The sequence below is a fragment of the Oncorhynchus kisutch genome, linkage group LG4 (assembly GCF_002021735.2).
Source record: "Oncorhynchus kisutch isolate 150728-3 linkage group LG4, Okis_V2, whole genome shotgun sequence".
NCBI lineage: Eukaryota > Metazoa > Chordata > Actinopteri > Salmoniformes > Salmonidae > Oncorhynchus > Oncorhynchus kisutch.
Window position 1 is genome coordinate 68,146,957 of NC_034177.2, and position 24,672 is coordinate 68,171,628.

The following is a 24,672-nucleotide window of genomic DNA, read 5'->3' on the forward strand; positions in this document are numbered from 1 at the left end:
ATCTAGCAGAACTCCAGTACCCTCATCTCTCTCTCTCCCTCCATCTCCCCTTCCCACTCCCCTCTACACTGCTGCCTCTCACATCCGACAAAGGGAGAGATCCCATCATTGGGGCATTCACTGGCCTATTCACGGGCTCCCATGTTCTCCCGTGCTCCCATGTGCTCCCGAGCTCCCATGTGCTCCCGTGCTCCCATGTGCTCCCGAGTTCCCATGTGCTCCCGAGCTCCCGTGCTCCCATGTGCTCCCGAGCTCCCATGTGCTCCCATGTTCTCCCGTGCTCCCATGTGCTCCCGAGCTCCCATGTGCTCCCGAGCTCCCGTGTGTCCGAGACTCGGAGGCGCCGTCACGATTTTTGTTAAGGATTTTGGAGGGACAGCAGATTTGGAGCCGTTCGAGCCCCCCTTTCCAACAGTACACACACACACACACGCTTGCACACACACCCTCTCTGTCAATAATGACTGAAAACCTGATAACTTTTTCAGTCTGTTTTGACGAATATCAATGCACCACACAAACTGCCTAAAAGTGAAAATGTTAGAAGAATTACAACTTTAGAACAAGTCTTTGTGACCTTTTGTACAGGATTGGTAAAGAAGCATCTATTACATTTCAGTGTTCTTTGAATGATGTCTTGGGCACTCCAGTACTTCTAATTTGATGTTGATATGCATTAACCCATTAAGCCCTCCTTTTGGCCTCAGCAGTTCAACATTGTTACATTTTGGGATTTGGAGACTGTTGTGAGAGGGGAAAAAAAGGAATATCATGGTCAGTTTGTATGAGCACTGATTTAACGTTGATAGGAGAGCTCACCCATTGAAAAATGAAGAAATAGTGGAAGAACATCATGTGGTTCCAGCTTTACTTGGAAGTCAAATCCTTAGAGAGTCTTTGTTCCGTTGGTGCCTTGCCATACCACAGTTTCCACTACTACACTTCAGGATTTGTGCTGCTTAAACCCCTCATGATGTGCACCATTCAGAAACACTCAACCAACCCTACTGCATGCTGTTATTTGGGTCAGCATTTGACTTTGTTCATTAGTGCATGAAGCATTGGCATGAAGAGCTCGATGTTTGTACACCCAGAGAGCTTTTGTTGTTGTATGTGCTGTGCTTGTGGGTGTTTTGCATTTGAGCTTTTAGGTTAGTCTAGTTGACACTTTCTTCATAGCTCAAAAATCCTGTGATGAAGATATGAAATGTATCGGCGGTAGCAGGCAACACAGCTAACTACCACTGAGACGTTTCAACATTTTCTTGGTATTTTTGATGTTGTTATAAATGTGTGAGTACTGTACTCTGTGTTGGGCGGGTGGATTCCGGTGAAGGGGGACTTCTTTATTTTCTCTTTCTCTCTTTTCTCTCCCCCCATGTCTGTGTCTCCCCCCACTGTGGCGCGCCTCCCCTTGCCACTCTCCCACTGCACCTCTTCAGCCGACACCTCTGCCGTCCACGAGGAGAAAGGGGCTTGTTTCCGATTGGTCAGTTCGGGGAAGCAGTGTTTGCACCCGGTGTCTGCTCAGCTGAGCAAACAGCTCTGCTGCTGCAGTGTGGGCAAGGCCTGGGGCCCACGCTGCGACAAGTGCCCCCTACCAGGAACAGGTAAGGCCTCTGACGCCAGCAACTCTGAGTCCCAGACACCTCCACCCATCCATCCATTCCACCACTCTCACATTGAGAGATTGAAATGTGGGACCAGTGGCATCCATCCCCCACCCACACTCAATGTTTCTCTCTCTCTGTGCATGTGTTTCACTGCTTTGCCAAGTAGACAGTTTTAGATGCAGTTATATCTCCACCACCAGCACTCTCCTCCTGTCTCCCCTTATTCCACCATGTCTCTCCATCCGCCATTGCCATCTGTACGGGTATCATGGTCAGTGTTGGCTGGGGTGACACAATAGCGGACACCTGCAGATCATGTGCAGCACAGGCACACTAAATAGATAGAAACTGTTTGCTGAGTCCTCACACTTCCACTTGAAAAGGTCTGTCTTAATGAATTGATGACACTGAGCCAAACATTCCATTAGACCTGGGAGGTTAGTCTGGGAACAACTGTAAGCCTTTTCTGTGTCTGTGCCTGTATTGTCTGTCTAGGCTCCGGGAGACATTACTGGATGGCCTCGTTTAGCCTAATTAACAACACCCGGTAAAATCATCTGGGTTGCCAGATTATTTTGGTTGCCAGATCTTCAAAGTTCCCAGTGTAGTACAGTAAATTGTTATGGGGAGTGTAATAGAGTTAGGGGATGATTGCTTGGAACCGGGCCCATTTCTCCCAATGTGAGGACATTTCTGTAGGTAAGGTTAAGAGCTGTTAGAAGAGTAAATTAGAGACGTGCTCCTTTATCTGGAAATAAACTTGAGCTGATTACATGTAGGATTTACCTTGTTATGAAGGGCAGCATTTTTTAAGGTCTCTTTAATGTTATTTTTTCTTTGTTTGTCGGAATGTTCACAGAGGCGCTTGTAGCTGGATTAGTAACTGATTATTCTGATATATTCTTTTCACTATCAATGTCGTGGTTTAATTACAATTGGCTGACATGGTTCTTTCAATTCAGATAGAGATGGATACAGTTTATTTTGGTAGATTCTAACTTCTTGCAAATGCTTGTTGGTTAAAATGGGAAACTGCATAGATAGCATGTGCTATTCTTATATGAAACTGGATTGGTGGACGCTACACTGTGTAACAATGGTTGGTACTTAGTTTTCATTCATTGGGACATAAATGGAAACCTTGACATGACGCTTCCCAAACAAATCTAGTCAAGTCCTTACAAAATGCTAGTTGCACAAAGACATTCAAGAATGAGACAAGTGTGTGACTCGCAGTCTTTATCACCAGTGACTTGATCCACTGTGTCTCCTTGGTTTCTAATGGGAACACATAAGTCCTGCAGAGAGGACACATTACGAAGGCTATGTGGAGCTCAGAAAGAACTCAGACGGGACATTCCATGAAATTAGTGCCTGTGCGTCCCTTTGATATATTAATTAGAAATTGTGCATCAATATTGAATTTTAAAAGCCTGTTTAATTAAATGTAGTTCCCTTTTTAATATTGACCAAATGTCCCTCTGTGCACAGTCTTAGACTTATAGGAAGAGTTTAACCCACTTAACCCCAACATTTTAATCATCAAGTTTTAATCATCATGACAAAGTCATTTCTGAAGATGATTATTTATTTAATGTAATTAGTGATTCATTTTTATGTAAAACCAAAAAACTCTCCCTCATTTTAAGGTCAACCCTGTTACATGAACTGAACTCTCATTTTAAGAGGATGAAACTATTCTTTTAAAAAATAGCAAATTCTACATCTAATAAAATTGTAAAACCACAGAGTAAAAGCAGGTGAGCTGGTTCTACTCTTTTTTGCAATTTTCTGGTGTTTTGTGGTGGAAAACTGAGTGGGTTGAGCATTACATGTCAACACTGTTACCCATAGATGGACAGGCTAGACATTTTTTGACAATATTTTTTTGCATTCAATTGACCCTCCCTGTTGCACACAACAGCTTCCATTCCTCCTGTCACAAGGGGATTTCTGGCTGATTTAAGATCATTTACCTTGTTACAGTCACCCTTTTACTTTATTTGGCACTTAATAGACACTTAATATAGTTGTTTTTTTAACCTCGAGATGGAAACACATGCTTTGTATTAAGTTGAACATGTGCTCTTTACTACAGAATGTTAAAATTAGGTGAAATTCTATGTTTTTTTTCACCAAGGTATATTACTCAAAAGGCACCCAATTGGTGGAATGACCCAGAGACTGATATACACAAATCTGCTACAACAACAAAAACCAAACAGCATGTAACCTATTGTACGTTACATTGTAGTTACATAAAATGAAAGATTAGCCAAATTAGCTATAATTTATTATTTTTAACCTGAAATAGGTATTTTTTTTGTCTTGCACAAAGTATGGATAAACTTACTGTATTTTTATTTTAAACATTTTAGCTAAATTCAAGGAGATATGCCCTGGTGGGATGGGCTACACTGTCACAGGATCTTACAAGCCCAAACCACCCAATAAACTACCCAGCCAACCTGAGACCATCAACAAGCCAATGATCACCCACCAAGAGCCTGTGGCCCCGCCTCTGCCCCTGCCGACACATGAGAAACCAGTGGAGGCCTTGAGCGTCGCTGAGAGACAGCTTCCCTCTGTACCAGGTAAGTCAACATCATGCAATTTCCTCTGTACCAGGCCATCGTTACTAATGTACCATGGAAAGACAGAGACAGAAGATTGGGCTGAGCTGGGTGGGACTGAGTGTGACTCATAGATAGGGGCCATGCTCTTGTCTTTTCACTATGCTGGGCTGTTTTGATATGTGCAATTTTGTGTACCTACAGTGCCAGCGCAAAACCTTTTCATCCAAATAAAGAGCAATCCACCCGTTCAACAGTACCAGTCAAAAGTTTGGACACACCTACACATTCCAGGGTTTTTCTTTCTTTTTTCTATTTTCTACATTGTAGAATAATAGTGAAGACATCAAAACTATGAAATGACACATATGGAATCATGTAGTAACCCAAAAAGTGTTAAAGTAGCCACCCTTTTCCTTGATGACAGCTTTGCACACTCAAATCAAATCAAATCAAATGTATTTATATAGCCCTTCGTACATCAGCTGATATCTCAAAGTGCTGTACAGAAACCCAGCCTAAAACCCCAAACAGCAAGCAATGCAGGTGTAGAAGCACGGTGGCTAGGAAAAACTCTCTAGAAAGGCCAATACCTAGGAAGAAACCTAGAGAGGAACCAGGCTATGTGGGGTGGCCAGTCCTCTTCTGGCTGTGCCGGGTGGAGATTATAACAGAACATGGCCAAGATGTTCAAATGTTCATAAATGACCAGCATGGTCGAATAATAATAAGGCAGAACAGTTGAAACTGGAGCAGCAGCACAGTCAGGTGGAAGTTGAAACTGGAGCAGCAGCATGGCCAGGTGGACTGGGGACAGCAAGGAGTCATCATGTCAGGTAGTCCTGGGGCATGGTCCTAGGGCTCAGGTCAGTTGAAACTGGAACAGCAGCATGGCCAGGTGGACTGGGGACAGCAAGGAGTCATCATGTCAGGTAGTCCTGGGGCATGGTCCTAGGGCTCAGGTCCTCCGAGAGAGAGAAAGAAAGAGAGAAGGAGAGAATTAGAGAACGCACACTTAGATTCACACAGGACACCGAATAGGACAGGAGAAGTACTCCAGATATAACAAACTGGAGTACACACTCTTGGCATTCTCTCAACCAGCTTCATGGGGTAGTCACCTGTAATGCATTTAAATTAACATTAAATTAAATTTGTGGAATTTCTGTCCTTCTTAATGTGTTTGAGCCAAATAGTTGTGTTGTGACAAGGTAGGGGTGGTATACAGAAGTTAGCCCTATTTGGTAAAAGACCAAGTCCATATTATGGCAAGAACAGCTCAAATAAGTGAAGAGAAACGACAGTCCATCATTACTTTAAGACATGAAGGTCAGTCAATCCGGAAAAAGTCAAGAACTTTGGAAGTTTCTTCAAGTGGAGTCGCAAAAACTATCAAGTGCTATGATGAAACTGGCTCTCATGAGGACTGCCACAGGAAAGGGACCCAGAGTTACCTCTGCTGCAGAGGATACATTCATTAGAGTTACCAGCTTTAGAAATTGCAGCCCAAATAAATGCTTCAATGAGTAACAGAGACATCTCAACATCAACTGTTCAGAGGAGACTGCATGTATCAGGCCTTCATAGTCTAATTGCTACAAAGAAACCACTACTAAAGGACACCAAAAATAAGAAGAGACTTGCATGGGCCAAGAAACACGAGCAACGGACATTAGAACGGTGGAAATCTGTCCTTTGGTCTGATAAGTCCAATTTTGCGATTTTTGGTTCCAACCTCCGTGACTTTGTGAGACGCAGAGTGGATGAACGGATGATCGCCGCTTGTGTGGTTCCCACCATGAAGCATGGAGGAGGAGGTGTGATGGTGTGGGGATGCATTGCTGGTGACATTGTCTGTGATGTATTTAGAGTTGAAGGCACACATAACCAGCATGGCTACCACAGCATTCTACAGTGACACGCCATCCCATCTGGTTTGCGCTTAGTGGGACTATCATTTGTTTTTCAACAGGACAATGACCCAAAACACACTTGCAGTCTATTTAAGGGCTAGTCAGATGTACAACTGAAATGTATCTTCCGCATTTAACCCAACCCCTCTGAATCAGACATCCATAATCAACGTCCATGTCTTCAGCACCCGGGGAACAGTGGGTTAACTGCCCTGCTCAGGGGCAGAATGACTGATTTTTACCTTGTCAGCTCTGGGATTTGATCCAGCAACCGTTACTGGCCCAACGCTCTAACCCCTAGGTGTGCTGCATCAGATGACCTGGCCTCCACAACCCAATTGAGATTGTTTGGGATGAGTCCCTCAGAGTGAAGGAAAACCAGCCAACCAGTACTCAGCATATGTGGGAACTCTTTCAAGACGGTTTGAAAATCATTCCTCATGAAGCTGGTTGAGAGAATGCCAAGAGTGTGCAAAGCTGTCATCAAGGTAAAGGGTGGCTACTTTGAAGAATCTTAAATATAAACTACATTTGTTTAACACTTTTTTGGTTACTATATGACTCCAAATGTGTTATTTCATCGTTTTGATGTTGTTGTTGTTTTGATGTTGTCACTATTATTCTACAATATAGTACAACAATATAGTAAAAATAAAGAAAAACCCTTGAATGACTAGGTGTGTCAACCTTTGACTGGTACTGTAAGTGAAACTAAACAGATTTGTATTTGTATGAGTGTGTGTGGGGTCTTTAAAAATATCTCTCAACCAGAGTTCAATTCAGTTCCACCCTGGACAGGATGGTGAGGATTCACATGCTTTGGCTTGCTGTCGACTCTCAAACTTCTGAGAGAGAGGAGAGATGGAGCTCCTCTTTCGTATTGTTCAGGACATGCTTGGGAGTTGGCGATGGAAAGAGAAACTTGGCAGCATTAGAGCGCACAGACTTGTCCAAATTACCACTAAGCTTCTCTCGAGCTCCGAGTACAGAGGATTCCAATGCAGAGGACAGACTCAGACAAACAATAAGAGAGAAAGCCACTGCCCAAACCTGTGTAGATTAGTGTTTTCATGCCACAAGGGGCTAAAGCTGGCACCACTGAGCTAAAAATCCTGGTGGAGGTGATTTGTTTCATGCCCAATGTTCTGCTACATTAATAACAATCCTGTTTGTTTTTATGACCTCTAGATCTAAATAGAGTAAAACCGCCTGAGGGTTGAGTTATGACATGGCATTTGGCCAGTGTTTAAAATAAGGTGTAAGTGGAACGACCTTGTAACTGATTAACATTTGTCCGTTGCTATGAAAAAGATCATGTTTCGACATGGCCATGAACAGCTAAACGTACCCCCAGAGCCTGTGAAGGTGACAGTCTTATGAATTGCAAACGATTGGTCCTCTGGCCCCAGCCGGAAAGGGTTATTAATTTATTCAAAAGCCTGAAGATATTTATTGGAGAAATATAATGAAGTATATGATGTACTTGTACTTGATGATCAAGGGCAGGTATATCCAGCCTTGTGCTTCCAAACTCTTTCTTGATCTCACTCTTGTTTTTTTCCATATTTTTTTCATATTGTTTTTTATGACCAGTAGCCACAGATGCACCTGAGCAGGTAGGTTGGGTTTCTTCTGCAAAAAAAATAAAAAATGAAAAGAAAATAGCTTTCTTGCATGCGACAAGAAGGATTCACCCTTTAGCCTCTATGGCAGCGACCTGCAGTAGCAGCCTGCAGCATCACCTCTGCATGAAGTCAGCATCACCACTGCATGACTTTGAGCCAATCACTGCTCCACGCTTTCAGCTTAAGAGCACTTCACAGTGGAACATCTGTCAATGCCAATCACAGCTGCTAAGACTTTGCTCTTTGCGCTTTTGTCCAGCCTCATACTGTATGGATGTGTTTACACAGGCAGCCCAATTCTGATTTTTTTTTCCACAAATTGGTCTTTTGACCAAGCAGATCAGTGATCAATAATTGGGCAAATGATCAGAATCTGGACGCCTATGTAAACGCAGCCTAAGAGTCTCCAAAACGGAACAGTCCTGAAACACTTTTCTGTAATGGATTTAGTATTGTATTATGACTTGAATTATGTAAATATAGAAGCTCTCCTTTACAGTATATTGGTTCTTTCAGAGGAACAGTAGGCTCAGCAGCTTGAAACCTAAAGCACTTTGATGAAGGCAGAGTAAGTAAACACTATTGCGCAAACCATTTTGACATCCTAGAGAAACTCCAAAGGTAAAAGGTAAAAGAAAAGCTGAAGTCAAGTTGGAGTCCACACAACTGATAACTATAGACCCTATCTACTCAATGAAAACCCATGTTTCGCTTCCCACCATCAAGCCCTTCAAGCTCTTAACCTTCCTTCGGCTGTAATGCAAGCGGATCTTCAGTTAGTTTACTGCCGAGCAGCCTATATGACGAGCGCACGCATGACAACGGTGCATGAACGGCGCTTGCTCACTGAAACCTCATGTCTATACGGATCAGTCCACTGACCCGGAGGTCCATATTGTGTTTGTCTTGTGTTCTGTCCTTCAAGGAGCTGGTTATTCTGGAGGCTACTAGTAGTAGTCCAATAGTTGAGGCCGAGGCTGGCCAGCCACAGCTCTCTCCCGGTGTCTCTACCATGAGGATGGAGCCGGCCTACAAAGGTGTCTCATCCATTTCATTCATCTCTACTCTCTCTGCTACTATTTCAGTCTCACAGGGCTAGGCTCGCTCTCACTCTCTGCAAGTTATTTCATTATGATGGTTGTTTTGGCACTGTACCGAACTCTATGTAATTAGGACTCCACTGGTGCTTTACGGTCAATTTTACCTGACAGAATAAAAATGAAAATGTGTTGGTTTGAAAAATATCTTGTGTTCTTTCCCCTGTAACAGAACTAATCGTCATAAGGGAAAGAGCACCGGCCATTTGTGATGGGTCTTCTCCAGACTCAAGTCTAGGGTTATCTTAATTGAAACGCAACGTTTCGATTGTTGTAAAAATAGTTGTTTTATTGTTCCATTCAATACATATCCAAGCTGGAAAAATCTTTCAACAGCTGTCAGCTCAGCACTTGATGGCGTCGAGTGATTTATCTCTGTCCGCTGGGATTTCTACAGTACTCTGCATTACACTCGTACCCACTGAAGCACTCGTTTTAAAGATCACAGAAAGTCTGACTGCACTGTTCTCTCCCCTGGCTCCATCTGTCCTGGTCTCTCAGAGGTTGTGGAGGAAATGTCCCCCCCTGCTCCAGCCCTGATCCTCCCCACCAACGCTGGCCAGGACATCGCCCCTACTCAGTCAGCAGGTAAGTGCTCACACTGACATGCAGCAACGCCGTGACATTTGGACATAGTTTAGTGTTAGGTCAATGTGCAGCTGATGGGTTGATACCTACCATCCCTGCTACATTCTATATCTAAGCTATCCCGAGCTGATTGTGTATAAATCATGAATGAATGGAGGGATGAAGGGAACACAAGATTAGTTCTTATCTCCCTCACTCGCCCATTAACTGACCCTTTATTTGTGTTTAACTCTGCATCTGAATTCCTCACAGGTCAGGGGCAAAAACATAGGCCGATAAGAGGAATTTCCACAGACTGGGAACATGGCACTTTTGAACTCTCCCTGACCCCCTTTTCTTTGTCCTTGGGGTTCTCCCCCCGTTGTGAGAATATTCTGCGCTCTTCTATATTTAGGAGTCATGTGTTGCTGTTGAGGGGCCACAGCAACACGAAGTCTCTCTCTCTCCACTTTCTAGATGTGAAAAGTCTAACAACATCATTATGGCTTCAAATCACTCCAATGAAAGTGCTGAGAAACTTTTATTTCTCACCTGACCCTCACAGAAATATATTTGGGTCCCGTATTGTTTTATTTAAGAGATTCCAATTTTAGATTTTGTTGCCGTGTTTCTTCAAAGGGGAAGGCCAGTGATTGGTGCCATCGCTAGGCAACCACTTGTGTGAAACCCACCTGTTTTTATTTTGATACCCTGGACGAGGAAGACGGGAATTTTCAGAGCAGCAGAGGAGAGAGAGTGTCGGCACGGAGACTAGTGTGGAGGGAAGGGAGTGGGACTATCTGGTGCCAGGCCCACATAAACCTCTTGGACCAATCAGGAGACCGCAGGGATATTTTGGTTTATTTTTGCTAGGCGGATATCCAAACCCCCAGACCTCTCTCATCTCAGCGTTTTACGTCCTGGTGTCCCGGAAAGGTGACACCATATTAAGAGGCCACAGAAATGTTATGAGGCCTCCCGATGACAGACACTCAGTAAACTGGGCGGCATAATTGCCCACTTCTTTTCTTAATCATCCTTACTGTGATAGTCTCTGGTCTCCGTGCCTCAATGCTTGCGAATCATTCTGGACCTGTTTATTTTTAAAGTAAAAAACAACCATAGTTTTATTGTACCACGGCGCAGATGCTCTTTAAGATACTAATAATTACACTCGCTAAGCATTCTGTACCTCAACCAAGCAATCAATTAGTCAATCAAATGAAAGTGCTTTTTACAAATACGTTTGTCACAAAGTGCTCAACAATAACTCTCGACCAAACAGTTGAGGAAAATCTCCTTAGGTGGGAAGAAAGCTTGAGAGTAAGCAGGAGCCCACCCTCCTCTGTTTGACTGACTGATGTCCTCCCTAAATCCCATACAAAACACAGCAATATAACAGTAATTGAACTGTATTTCTGAGGAGATGCCACTCTAGCATAGTTGAGCAAAGAAACCTCACCTATTGAAATGTGTACAGTAATACTCCAATGAATTTAATTCCACCATACTTTCCTGCTGAGCTATGAAGAAGCCCAGTCATCAAGCCTGCTGACATTGACTACCTCAGTAACACTAATTCTTAGGTAAAGTATTAATAATGTATTTTGATAGATTGTCACATGGCATTTAATCCCCCTTTCATGTTCTCTACTTCTCATCAAGATCTGAAATGGCCCAACCTTTCAGTCACTGGGATTTGACAGTTGTACAGTTTCGGCTTATATGGAGTCCTTAGGTCTCTGAAACTGTAGGCCCAGTGACCCACTTCTGTAATATGTCTGCATATCGATGCCTTTTGATGGGTATTAGACACTATGATTTACTCTATTCCCTACTTTTTCTCTGTGGTATGGAAGGCAATTTCCCACTGTCAAGACTGAGTAGACAGATTGATGCACATACTGAGCAGATTTGTCATACAGAAACACATTTGCAGCCATGAGTGGGATGCTGATGAGACTATTAGCTAGGGAGAGGAAAGGACATTTGCAGGAATGGAATAGATTTGTTTATGCCGCGCATATCGAAACTGCATATTTGTATTTAGTATTTGAAGAGTAGCATGAGGTTTCCTTCTCTCTCCCTCCTCTATCTCTCTCTTTCTCTCTCTCGGCCAGAGGTGGATGAGTGCAAGGTGAACCCTCACATCTGTGGCCAGGGGATCTGCTACAACACTGCAGAGGGTTATAGCTGCACCTGTAACGAGGGCTACCAGATGGACGAGACACACACCACCTGTGTAGGTGAGAAACAAGAAGTCAAGGTCACATCCATTTATCAGACCAATGGGAATAGTCCTCTTCTCATTTAGTCTGATTGGATTTCACTCTTTAGATTGTGCCCTGAAGGTAGATCCATTTAATTACATCTGTAAATAGGAATGATTTTACTAGCCTTTGGAGGCCTCTCTTGATGAAGGAATAGTTACGTATACATTTAGACACGGTAGGAGAATCACTCAGCGACCTCTTTGCTACAGTGATGGTTTGAAATAAAGACTCGTATCTATATCTATTGCATCTCATAGTACTCGTATCTACATCTATTGCATCTCATAGTACTTTAATCCACTTACGTGTCATGTCTAAGCAAGTTGACTCATGTTCCATCCCATGTCTCCTGCCATGCTGTACCTGTGGATAGATGTTAATGAATGCCTGGATTCTGCATCATTGTGCTCTAACGGCCGCTGCAAGAACACTCCCGGCAGCTTCCTGTGTATGTGCCAACCAGGCTTCATGACAGATGAGGAGGGAACCAGTTGCATTGGTAAAGCCATTTCACACACATACCGCCACGCTCCCTGAAATACAGAGACACACCAAAAACAATAGCAGAAGCCTAGGAGATTCAATACCTGGATAGCCATTTGGGTGTTTTCATTTCCCCAGTTGTCTTCAGTATAGTTCCTTGTTGGCTTAGCCCCCCTCCCTGGAGATAGGGGCAAAGTTTTAGAAGGTGACCACAGTGTAGCCCATTAGTGACGTCCTCCCCATCATCCTCCCTATCCTGGGATATAAATACTGGGAACACTGTCATTAGGTGGTTTCTGGTGTTTCTACACACGTTTTCTCTTCCACAAAATGACACAAAATTAGGTTTGCAGAGGCAAAAAGCTGGTGATTATTTCCCCATAACTCTACTGTAACAGACTAACATCTGAAAATGAAACATGAGAGTATAGTTTATTACTGTTTGCAAGGGATTTATATGTGGATATGAGCACCAAAACAGGCAACTTGAGGACGACAGCCCTAAGTATTTTATAGGCAGATGGAACGTTCGGTGACAACGAGACTAAAAAGACATTGAGAACACTGGCTCACTCAGAAGAAACACTACATGTCACCTTAAAACAAAAATAAAGTGTGCAGTCTGTGTGCAGTCTATGTGCAGTCTGTGTGCAGTCTGTGTGCAGTCTGTGTGCAGTCTGTTTGCAGTCTGTGTGCAGTCTGTGTTCAGTCTATGTGCAGTCTGTGTGCAGTCTGTGTTCAGTGACTTCCACATCAGGGTGGGGGATGTTTGGTTTCTAAGGAGGGGAGTGGTATCCTGGATACCCAGCTGAGGAGGTTATTTTAGTTGGTATCACACCGTTTAAGAGGCAAATTAGGGGTCCCTGTTTCCTTCCTCGTTTGTTCTGTCTTTTTTTAATGTCCCACAGGAAGTCCCGCCCAGAGCCCTCAGAGGAGGTTCCAGTCACTTTAGCCTGGCATTGGTCCATCTTAGGGTGGGCTAGGAGGGCATGACACAGGGATAGGCCTGGCATGAATCAGCAATGTCCATGTTATTCAGTTAAAGTCAAGGAAAGGGTGTCATGAGCCAAACTCCTAGCCCTCTGTAATGCCAGACTGTCCAAATAGTTTAGATAGATGGATATCACACTCAGACTGGGGTAAATGAAGGTTTGGCACAGATCGATGGACAGATCAAGAGATTCCATCAATTTTAGCCTGAACTTACGCTGCCATTGTTGACATTGGACGGAGTAGTGTCTGACATGGTTGTACAACATTAGCGACACAGCACTAGAATTATTGGTACTCCATCACATTTCGCCAGGGTTTTGGGGATTATGCTTAATGGGTTCGGGTGAGTACCAAAAAAGGAATGGTTATTCTTGAAAGATTCTTGTCTTTGTTAGAGCCAAGTGCTATCTTCAAACCTCTCCCATCTCCGTCTCTCTCTCTTCGTCTCCACCCTCCCCCTCTACATCCCTTTCTTAGATTTAAACGAGTGTCTGAACACCCACACGTGTCCTGAGGATGAGTTTTGTGTCAACACCGTGGGTTCCTACACCTGTTTGCACTGTGACAGTGGCTACAGGATGAGTCCAACAGGCCAGTGTGAAGGTACAGGACGCACCCTTTACATATTTGGGTTCTATTTTGAGAGCTTTAGGGGCAGGAGAATTAGAGGGGGTTTCATGGTAAGACAAGGGCATGGCTGTTTTTGACCTATCAATAACATGGTATGCATCTGGCTTACTCACACATCAAGCACTCATCCCACTGAAACCAATGGCCTTTTTTGGTGTTGATTCTCTCCTTGCCTCTTTTATATAACTCATTTCCCCACACCTCTGTCTCTCTCTTTCTCTCTCACTCTCTCTCTCTCTCATAGATATAAATGAGTGTCTGGACTTGGGTGTGTGTCCATCCGGCCTGTGCATCAACTTCCCAGGCTCGTATGAGTGTGATCTGTGTCCAAAGGGCTTCCAGGGCCAGGGAGGACAGTGTGTCGGTATGGGACTGAACATTCTCCTTCCCTCACAAATAATCAGGAGCATCGAAATTACTGGAGCGGCTTGGCTCTGCATTCAAATTCCTTCCACCAATTTGGAGTTGAAAAAAAAAAGAAGACTTGTTTGACAATCCATCGTTCTGTGTCTTGTGCGTGAGTGTGTGTGTGCACGCATGTACAGTTTAAACATACACTACATCACTGAAGTATGTGGACACCAGCTTGTCGAAGATCTCATTACAAAATCATGGGCGTTAATATGGAGTTGGTCCACCTTTGCTGCTATAACAGCTTCCACTCTTCTGGGAAGGCTTTCCACTAGATGTTGGAACATTGCTGCGGGGACTTGCTTCCATTCAGCCACAAGAGCGTTAGTGAGGACGGGCACAGATGTTGGGCGATTAGGCCTGGCTCACCGTCGGCTTTACAATACATCCCAAAGGGGTTCAATGGGGTTGAGGTCAGGGCTCAGTGCAGTCCAGCCAAGTTCTTCCACACCGATCTCAACACACAATTTCTGTATTACCCTCAATTTATGCACGGGGACATTGTCATGCTGAAACAGGAAAGGACCTTCCCCAAATTGTTGCCACAAAGAAGCCCAGAATCGTGTCATTGTATGCTGTGGCGCTAAGATTTCCCTTCACTGGAACTAACGGGCCAAGCCCGAACCATGAAAAACAGGCCCAGACCATTATTCCTTCTCCACCCAACTTTACCGTTGGCACTATAAATTGGGGCAGGTAGCATTTTCCTGGCATCCGCCAAACCCAGATTTGTCCGTCGTACTGCCAGATTTTATTTTGTTTGATTTATTTCACCTCTATTTAACCAGGTAGGCTAGTTGAGAACAAGTTCTCATTTGCAACTGCGACCTGGCCAAGATAAAGAGTAGCAATTCGACACATACAACAACAGAGTTACACATGGAATAAACAAAACATACAGTCAATAATACAGTAGAACAAAAGAAAACAAAAAGTCAATATACAGTGAGTGCAAATGAGGTAAGTTAAGGAAATAAATAGGCCATGGTGGCGAAGTAATTACAATATAGCAATTAAACACTGGAATGGTAGATCGGCAGAAGATGAATGTGCAGGTAGAGATACTGGGGTGCAAAGGAGCAAAATAAATAAATACATACCAGTATGGGGATGAGGTAGGTAGATGGGCTGTTTACAGATAGGCTAAGTACAGGTGCAGTGATCTGTAAACTGCTCTGACAGCTGGTGCTTAAAGCTAGTGAGGGAGATGTGAGTCTCCAGCTTCAGAGATTTTTGCAATTCGTTCCAGTCATTGGCAGCAGAGAACTGGAAGGAAAGACAGCCAAACGAGGAGTTGGCTTTGGGGGTGACCAGTGAGATATATCTGCTGGAGCGTGTGCTACGAGTGGGTGCTGCTATGGTGACCAGTGAGCTGAGATAAGGCGGGGCTTTACCTAGCAGAGACTTGTAGATAACCTGTAGCCAGTGAGTTTGGCGACGAGTATGAAGCGAGGGCCAACCAACGAGAGCGTACAGGTCGCAATGGTGGGTAGTGTATGGGGCTTTGGTGACAAAACAGATGGCACTGTGATAGACTGCATCCAGTTTGTTGAGTAGAGTGTTGGAGGATATTTTATAGATGACATCACCGAAGTCGAGGATCGGTAGGATGGTCAGTTTTACGAGGGTATGTTTGGCAGCATGAGTGAAGGATGCTTGTTGCGATATAGGAAGCCGATTCTAGATTTAATTTTGGATTGGAGATGCTTAATGTGAGTCTGGAAGGAGAGTTTACAGTCTAACCACACACCCAGGTATTTGTAGTACACAGATGATGATGGCGTGATTCATCACTCCAGAGTCCAATAGCGGCAAGCTTTACACCACTCCAGCCGATGCTTGGCATTGCGCATGGTGGTCTTAGGCTTGTGTGCGGCTGCTCAGCCATGGAAACCCATTTCATGAAGCTCCCTTCGAACAGTTATTTTGCTGACGTTGCTTCCAGATGCAGTGTTACAACCGAGGACAAATTATTTTTACCTGCTACACGCTTCAGCACTCGGTGGTCTCATTCTGTGAGCTTGTGTGGCCTTCCACTTCACAATAACAGCACTTACAGCTGACTGGGGAAGCTCTTGCAGGGCAGAAATTTGATGAACTGACTTGTTGGAAAGGTGGCACCCTATTTCGGTGCCACGTTGAAAGTCACTGAGCTCTTCAGTATGGGCCATTCTACAGCCAATGTTTGTCTATGGAGATTGCATGGCTGTGTGCTCGATTTGATACACCTGTCAGCAACGGGTGTGGCTGAAATAGCCGAATCCACTCATTTGAAGGGGTGTCCACATACTTTTGTATATATTGTGTAGGGGTGTGTGTGTGTGTGTGTGTCTGTATGAACGTGGGGAGAACACCCACTGCTCTGCTGTTAGGTGTGTGCTTTGTCCTGCGGCTGGTCCTGCGGCTGGTATTGACATTGGCTCGTCCCCCACTCCATCTCTCTTACACTCCGCCTTTACTACGAAGTCCAAGAGTTTCCCCCGAATCCCTGAGCCACAGCACTGGTTCACTGCTTCTCTGTCTTCTCAAAGCCCTCACACAGACTGCAAGCAAGGGGAATTAGGACAGACTGTATTTCTGGCGAGGTATTTAGTGAGACGATATCAATATTTAGCATTTCTAAGACTATCCTCATTTAATCTTTAGCGTTTCATACTATCCTCCGCTTACAGTAATACGTTTTTACCCTGCTTTTGGTCATATACAGCCCACCTTTGAAAACTCACCAGCTACAGTGCCTTGCGAAAGTATTCACCCCCTTGGCATTTTTCCTATTTTGTTGCCTTACAATCTGGAATTAAAATAGATTTTTGGGGGTTTGTATCATTTGATTTACACAACATGCCTACCACTTTGAAGATGCAACATTTTTATTGTTTTATTGTGAAACAAACAAGAAATAAGGTAAAAAACTAACAGAAAACCTGAGCAAGCATAACTATTCACCCCCCCAAAGTCAATACTTTGTAGAGACACTTTTTGCAGAAATTATAGCTGCAAGTCTCTTCGGATATGTTTCTATAAGCTTGGCACATCTAGCCACTGGGATTTTTGCCCATTCTTCAAGGAAAAACTGCTCCAGCTCCTTCAAGTTGGATGGGTTCTGCTGGTGTACAGCAATCTTTAAGTCATACCACAGATTCTTAATTGGATTGAGGTCTGGGCTTTGACTAGGCCATTCCAAGACTTTTAAATGTTTCCGCTTAAACCACTAGAGTGTTGCTTTAGCAGTATGCTTAGGGTCATTGTCCTGCTGGAAGGTGAACCTCCGTCCCAGTCTCAAATCTCTGGAAGACTGAAACAGGTTTCCCTCAAGAATTTCCCTGTATTTAGCGCCATCCCTCATTCTGACCAGTTTCCCAGTCCCTGCCGATGAAAAAAATCCCCACAGCATGATGCTGCCACTGCCATGCTTCACTGGGGATGGTATTCTCAGGGTGATGAGAGGTGTTGGGTTTGAGCCAGACATAGCGTTTTCCTTGATGGCCAAAAGCTCAATTTTTGTCTCATCTGACCAGATAACCTTCTTCCATATGTTTGGGGAGTCTCCCCCATGCCTTTTGGCGAACTCTAAACGGCTATGCTTATTTTTTTCTTTAAGCAATTACTTTTTTTTCTGGCCACTCTTCCGTAAAGCCCAGCTCTGAAATGTACGGCTTAAAGTGGTCCTATGGACAGATACTCCAATCTCCGCTGTGGAGCTTTGCAGCTCCTTCAGGGTTATCTTTGGTCTCTTTGTTGCCTCTCTGATTAATGCCCTCCTTGCCTGGCCCATTAGTTTTGGTGGGCGGCCCTCTCTTGGCAGGTTTGTTGTGGTGCCATATCCTTTCCATTTTTTAATAATGGATTTAATGGTGCTCTGTAGGATGTTCAAAGTTTCAGATATTTTTTTATAACCCAATCCTGATCTGTACTTCTCCACAACTGACCTGTTTGGAGAGCTCCTTGGTCTACATGGTGCCGTTTGCTTGGTGGTGCCCCTTGCTTAGTGGTGTTGCAGACTCTGGGGCCTTTCAGAACAGGTGTATATATACTGATATCATGTGACAGATCATGTGACACTTAGATTGCACACAGGTGGTCTTTATTCAATTAATTATGTGACTTCTGAAGGTAATTGGTTATACCAGATCTTATTTAGGGGCTTCATAGCAAAGGGGGTGAATATATACTGAACACATACTGCACGCACCACTTTTCAGTTTTTAATTTAATTGAATTTCAGTAATTGTTTTCATTTCACTTCACCAATTTGGACTATTTTGTGTATGTCCATTATATGAAATCCAAATAAAAATCGATTTAAATTACAGGTTGTAATGCAACAAAATAGGGAAAAAGCTGAATCCTTTTGCAAGGCACTGTACATGTGCAATGCAGACTAGGTCGCTGGGTACAGTATTGCAGATAGAGGGCAGTCTGGTGGTACTTTGTCTGTCTTGTCAATGAGGTGCATTAGGCCTCACATCAGGTTTAATCCTAGCTCCAAGACATCATGTTAGCTGCCTGGGAGACCTGCAGCAGAATCAACACACACATTCTATGAGTGAAATCCCTACCCTGTATGGACAGTATTACCCAACCATATTTATAGCAGCAGTAACCCAGCCTGCAGATGTCTGGGTCACACAGCCAATCCCATAGGGAGACCCTCCAAAGTCTCATTGGAGGTAGTGGTGCTGGTTTAGCTTCTTAGCTAGGTCATGCCAACTTTCAAGGGGTCTGTGTTCGTGTGTATCCTATCCACGATAACGAGGGTTGTTTACACACATTATGCAGTTCCAGGTGCATTACCTTAACCCAGGTGAAGGTTGGCCCAATCCATTAATCACATATACCAGTGTGCTGGAGCTTCTTTTTAAAATATCCTTCCTAACATGCCAGCATGTTTAGACATTTGAGATATTAAGCACATTGTAAAAGTGTTTGACTCCCATTTTCTTGACTCTGTCCAGACGTAGACGAATGCCTGGACCCGTCAACTTGTGCCAACGGGAGGTGCTCCAACTTTGAGGGATACTTTGTCTGCTTGTGTCACGATGGATTCACACTCAGCTTAGATGGACAATCATGCGAAGGTAACATCCTAATTCTTTTCCCTAGTGTCTATCTCTATGTTTCATGGTTTTATGTGACTTTCAAACGACAGCCCAAACCTGTATGGACAGTGTTGCACAGCCATATTTAACATGAGTTTCTAGGAACCTAATCCATTTCTGTTTAATACCAACCATGGACACATAAAATTACGGCCAAATATATTGGCACCCTTCTGCTGTTATCTTGGTGAAAGGCTGCGCAACCAAGTTCTAGCTCCGGGTGCCAATACTTTTGTCCATGCCACTTGTCTTTAGTTTCTCAATTAAAATTGTGAACATTAGTTTACAAAAATGTATTGGTTGTTTAATGTTGAAAATCTAATCACAAGTTGTGGTAACCAATACATATTTTTGAACTTATTTTAGAAGAAATAGGGAATTACTTAAGAAAACTACATGTGTGTTAATATATTTCGGCGCAACTGTACAAGGTCTGTGTTCATGTGGTTGTATCCTATCCAAGATAATGAGGGTTGTTTACACACATTATGCAATTCCAGGTGCATTACCTTAACCCAGGTGAAGGTTGGCCCAATCCATTAATCACAAATACCAGTGTGCTGGAGTTTCTTTTTCAAATATCCTTCCTAACATGCCAGCATGTTTAGACATTTGAGATATTAAGCACATTGTAAAAGTGTTTGACTCCCATTTTCTTGACTCTGCCCAGACGTAGACGAATGCCTGGACCCGTCAACTTGTGCCAACGGGAGGTGCTCCAACTTTGAGGGATACTTTGTCTGCTTTTGTAACGATGGATTCACACTCAGCTTAGATGGACAGTCATGCGAAGGTAACATCCTAATTCTAATCTGTAGTGTCTATCTAGTTTTTCATGGTTCTATTTGACTTTCAAATGACAGCCCCAAACTAGCTCTACCAAGTCCCTGAATGATCTAGAAGACTGGATGACATTATAACTGGATGATGTCATAGTTTAGAGAATCACCCTTTTAGCCCAAGCTGAATTAGCCACTGGTTAGAAACTTCTAGAATGCCCATAAATATATACAGTATAATTGCTGCACAGAGTGAATGCTGTCAGTACTACCCCATAATTACTCATTTGTTCGGGCACTGTTTGTATATGTGACATAGTTAATGACTCTGCCTGCCTAAGACTGTCAGTTTTGTTCAGCGAAGCACTTTTTCTTCGCTTTTTCCACAGTATTTCATGCCAGTCACAAGGCACCTTGCTTAAAGGACTATGTTACCCATGCAGTTGAGTGCTTTTGTTGTTTTCAGTAGTCCCAAGGTAGATGCATTCACAACAACAAAAAAGCATTTCAAAACGATGTCTAGATATCTAGCTTTGAATGTCCTGATCAGTCCTGATGTTCACCATTGTCCATTTGAGTCAATTTCTACAACTCCCAAGATTCCCCTCTCTCTAACTGGGTAGAGTGGTCGGTGTGTGAATTGAACTTGGTTCAACAGTAGGTGTCAAACAGTGGAGGCTGCTGATGGGTGGATGGCTCATAATAATGACTGGAATGACATCAAACACATAGATACCATTCCACTAATTCTGCTCCAGCCATTGTTTTGAGCCCGTCCTCCCCAATTAAGGTGCCATCAAAACCTCCTGTGGTGTCCCAAAAGTGCTTCACCTTAATCAAATATATGACAGGAGAGATTATTTCACAGAAAAGAATCATGTTCCTTGAGATTTGCCGGAGTTTAGAGTGACGGAAAGTAGCAAACAGCCATGCTCTGAGCAGAGCAGCCCAAGTGGAGCCGTTGCTATACTCACACACATGCAGAGCCAGCAGGAAGCTGGAGGAGCAGCTAATTTACTAACTGAGGAAATGATTTATCATTTCTGGTTTCGGGCAGAACCAATCAGGCCTGGGTAGTGTAGGGCCTGAACGTCGCGGGCATGGGTAGGGTTCGGGCCGAGCTCTAGTAAACATTGGCCACAGAGATCATTTGAATTACACACCCACAGTCGGTTGAACACATATGAACAGCGCGACAGGTGGATTCAGCTAGCAAGTACTTTGACTTGGCTATGCAACTTTTTGACAAAAGGCGTGTTTCGATAGCTATGATGCAACTGTAGGCTAAATTATATTTCCAGACCGTATGTATTGTGGATTGACTAGAAATACACGTGAAAATATATTTTTGGTAAAATTCCCCTTTAAGATTGAGGCTTTGTAGCGCACTTTTATAAATCATTCAGGATTTGCCCGGCAGCTCCCAACTTTTTCAGAGGACCATAGTGCCCACAGTGAAGCTATTGGGTCCTGCTGAATAAATTATGGAATTTCAATAAGCAACTTGGTCTGTTTGGGGCAATGAAATTATATGAAACACTGAGTTGCCACTCAAGTTGCTACCACATATCAATGTCTTTTCATATTTCTCCCAATATGCCACATCAATATGCCGCTGTTCACCTGGCCCACCTGGCCCAATTTGCCCTCTGGCACCTGAAATGATAAGAATTCTCTCTTTGCTACCTTGCTCAGGAAGTCTGTATCAAAATATGACTTATTCAATGTGAGGACACAACGGGCATTCAAGATGTGGTATAAAGTCCTACAGCATTGACAATACTTTGAACATACTGTGCATTAAATTGACATTATTGAAAGGATTATTATTTCTTCATGTGCTAGACGTGTTATGCCTCGTGTTATGCCTCGTGTTATGCCTCGTGTTATGCCTCTTGTTATGCCTCGTGTTATGCCTCGTGTTATGCCTCGTGTTATGCCTCTTGTTATGCCTCTTGTTATGCCTCGTGTTATGCCTCGTGTTATGCCTCGTGTTATGCCTCTTGTTATGCCTCGTGTTATGCCTCGTGTTATGCCTCGTGTTATGCCTCTTGTTATGCATCGTGTTATGCCTAGTGTTATGCCTCTTGTTATGCCTCGTGTTATGCCTCGTGTTATGACTCGTGTTATGCCTCGTGTTATGCCTCTTGTTATGCCTCGTGTTATGCCTCGTGTTATGCCTCTTGTTATGCCTCGTGTTATGCCTCTTGTTATGCCTCTTGTTATGCCTCGTGTTATGCCTCTTGTTATGCCTCTTGTTATGCCTCTTGTTATGCCTCGTGTTATGCCTCGTGTTATGCCTCTTGTTATGCCTCGTGTTATGCCTCTTGTTATGTCTCTTGTTATGCCTCTTGTTATGCCTCGTGTTATGCCTCGTGTTATGCCTCTTGTTATGCCTCTTGTTATGCCTCGTGTTATGCCTCTTGTTATGCCTCGTGTTATGCCTCGTGTTATGCCTCTTGTTATGCTTCGTGTTATGCCTCGTGTTATGCCTCTTGTTATGCCTCTTGTTATGCCTCGTGTTATGCCTCTTGTTATGCCTCTTGTTATGCCTCGTGTTATGCCTCGTGTTATGCCTCCTGTTATGCCTCGTGTTATGCCTCTTGTTATGCCTCGTGTTATGCCTCGTGTTATGCCTCTTGTTATGCCTCGTGTTATGCCTCGTGTTATGCCTCTTGTTATGCATGATCTCATCTTCAAATAGGAATGGGCCATGTTGGATGTTGTTGACTTTAGTGACACCGCTCAGAATTCTCAGTGCAGCACCCTGAGCCTTACTGCTTTTGTGTGATGGTTTGTGTGATGGTTTGTGGGATGGTTTTGCCTAAGAGTGTTGTGTGTTGTGCCCCAGATGTGGATGAGTGCCAGGATGAGCAGGTGTGTACCAGGGGACACTGCCAAAACACTGAGGGCTCTTTCCTCTGTAACTGTGGGCCCGGCTTTAGGGCCTCCCCGGCAGGGGACCAGTGTGACGGTAAGACTCTCATTATCCTCTGACCCTTGCCATCCCACACTGACTTATACCGTTATACATTTGACTCATACCATTGTACACTTGCGCGTACAATTACACCCTCACATACACAATTACACCCTCACACCCTCACATACACAATTACACCCTCAGATACACAATTACACATTTTCTCATTCAGTACAATGTCTTACTGTGCAGTGGATATTTGGGACACATTGGAGATAGCTGTGTTTAGATAGATCTGAAAAAAGTTCTTAAAATATACGCAGTGTACAAATCATTATGAACACCTGCTCTTTCCACTACAGACTGACCAGGTGAATCCAGGTGAAAGCTATGATCCCTTATTGATGTCACCTGTTAAATCCACTTCAATCAGTGTAGATGAAGGGGAGGAGACCGGTTAAATAAGGATTTTGAAGCCTTGAGACAATAGAGACATTGATTGTGTATGTGTGCCATTCAGAGGGTGAATAGGCAAGACAAAATAATTAAGTGCCTTTGAACGAGGTATGGTAGTAGGTGGCAGGCGCACCGGTTTGTGTCAAGAACTGCAATGCTGCTGGGTTTTTCACGCTCAACAGTTTGCCGTGTGCATCAAGACTGGTCTACCACCCAAAAGTCATCCAGCCAACTTGACATAACTGTGGGAAGCATTGGAGTCAACATGGGCCAGCATCACTGTGGAACGCTTTCGACACCTTGTAGAGTCTGGCGAATTGATGATGTTCTGAGGCCAAATGGTGGGGACTCAATATTAGGAAGGTGTTCTTAATGATTTGTACACTCAGTATATATAATAATCTGATAATGATTCAGAAGATTGGATTTCTGAACTGGTATCAATATTTTGTACATTGTTAATCTAATTGAATGTATTTTGAATCATGTAATGTACAAACACATGGTAGAAAATATCTAGCTACCCTAATTAAAACCCTGAAACGGACTCAGCCACCGGTCGAGCATGTCCTCTATCTTCCCATAAAGCATCGTGTCTGTGTGCGTCCATGATTGTGTGTGTGTGTGTGTTGCCTGTATTGAGAGCTGTCCCTTTGGTTGCAGATGTGGATGAGTGCCAGAAGCTGACCATGCCCTGTGACAGGGTGGGCCAGTGTGTCAACAACATGGGCTCCTACCACTGCAGCTGCCCCCAGGGCTACCAGCAGATCAACGGCACCAGCTGCCTAGGTATAGGCCACTCACTCCCTCCCTCACATACTCAAAACATACATGAAAAGACACACACATGTGCACGCACACACACACACACACACACACGCACGCACGCACGCACGCACGCACACATACTGACATAGATGCAGACACAGACACCTTCACACTCTCTTTGATGCAATAATTTGATATGCCTATAAACACACTCACACACACACATACACCTGAACACACACTCTCACCAATACATGAACTTATTCTGACATACGCACTCCCACATCATGTGAGCGTGCCAGAGAAGCTGAGAGGCCAGGTGATTTCACATATCTCCCCTGCCTGTGGTAATGCTGATGTCATTCTTCATTATACGTGTGTACAAAGGAATCAGACACTGAGGCACCTGCAACAGTTAACAAGCCTCTGGCCTGTATCTCCCTCCCTTCCTCTTTCCTTCTTTCCCTGG

The 24,672-nt window shown here is 43.8% G+C and overlaps 1 protein-coding gene across 6 annotated transcripts in view; it reads left to right on the forward strand.

The window, feature by feature from the left end:
• LOC109888965 (latent-transforming growth factor beta-binding protein 1) overlaps positions 1 to 24,672 on the forward strand; it is a 138,054-nt gene that overhangs the window by 73,198 nt on the left and 40,184 nt on the right. For 2 of the 6 annotated variants that reach the window (XM_031823465.1, XM_031823471.1), the window contains exons 11-23: positions 1,443 to 1,610; positions 3,992 to 4,207; positions 7,693 to 7,715; positions 8,650 to 8,761; positions 9,323 to 9,409; positions 11,509 to 11,634; positions 12,035 to 12,160; positions 13,615 to 13,740; positions 14,012 to 14,131; positions 19,134 to 19,256; positions 19,948 to 20,070; positions 22,908 to 23,030; positions 24,099 to 24,224. In XM_031823465.1, the coding sequence (XP_031679325.1) occupies positions 1,443 to 1,610; positions 3,992 to 4,207; positions 7,693 to 7,715; positions 8,650 to 8,761; positions 9,323 to 9,409; positions 11,509 to 11,634; positions 12,035 to 12,160; positions 13,615 to 13,740; positions 14,012 to 14,131; positions 19,134 to 19,256; positions 19,948 to 20,070; positions 22,908 to 23,030; positions 24,099 to 24,224 (1,599 nt within the window). The remainder of the gene's footprint in view (positions 1 to 1,442; positions 1,611 to 3,991; positions 4,208 to 7,692; positions 7,716 to 8,649; positions 8,762 to 9,322; positions 9,410 to 11,508; positions 11,635 to 12,034; positions 12,161 to 13,614; positions 13,741 to 14,011; positions 14,132 to 19,133; positions 19,257 to 19,947; positions 20,071 to 22,907; positions 23,031 to 24,098; positions 24,225 to 24,672) is intronic. The other 4 variants (XM_031823466.1, XM_031823467.1, XM_031823469.1 and 1 more) reach the window with 4 other exon arrangements.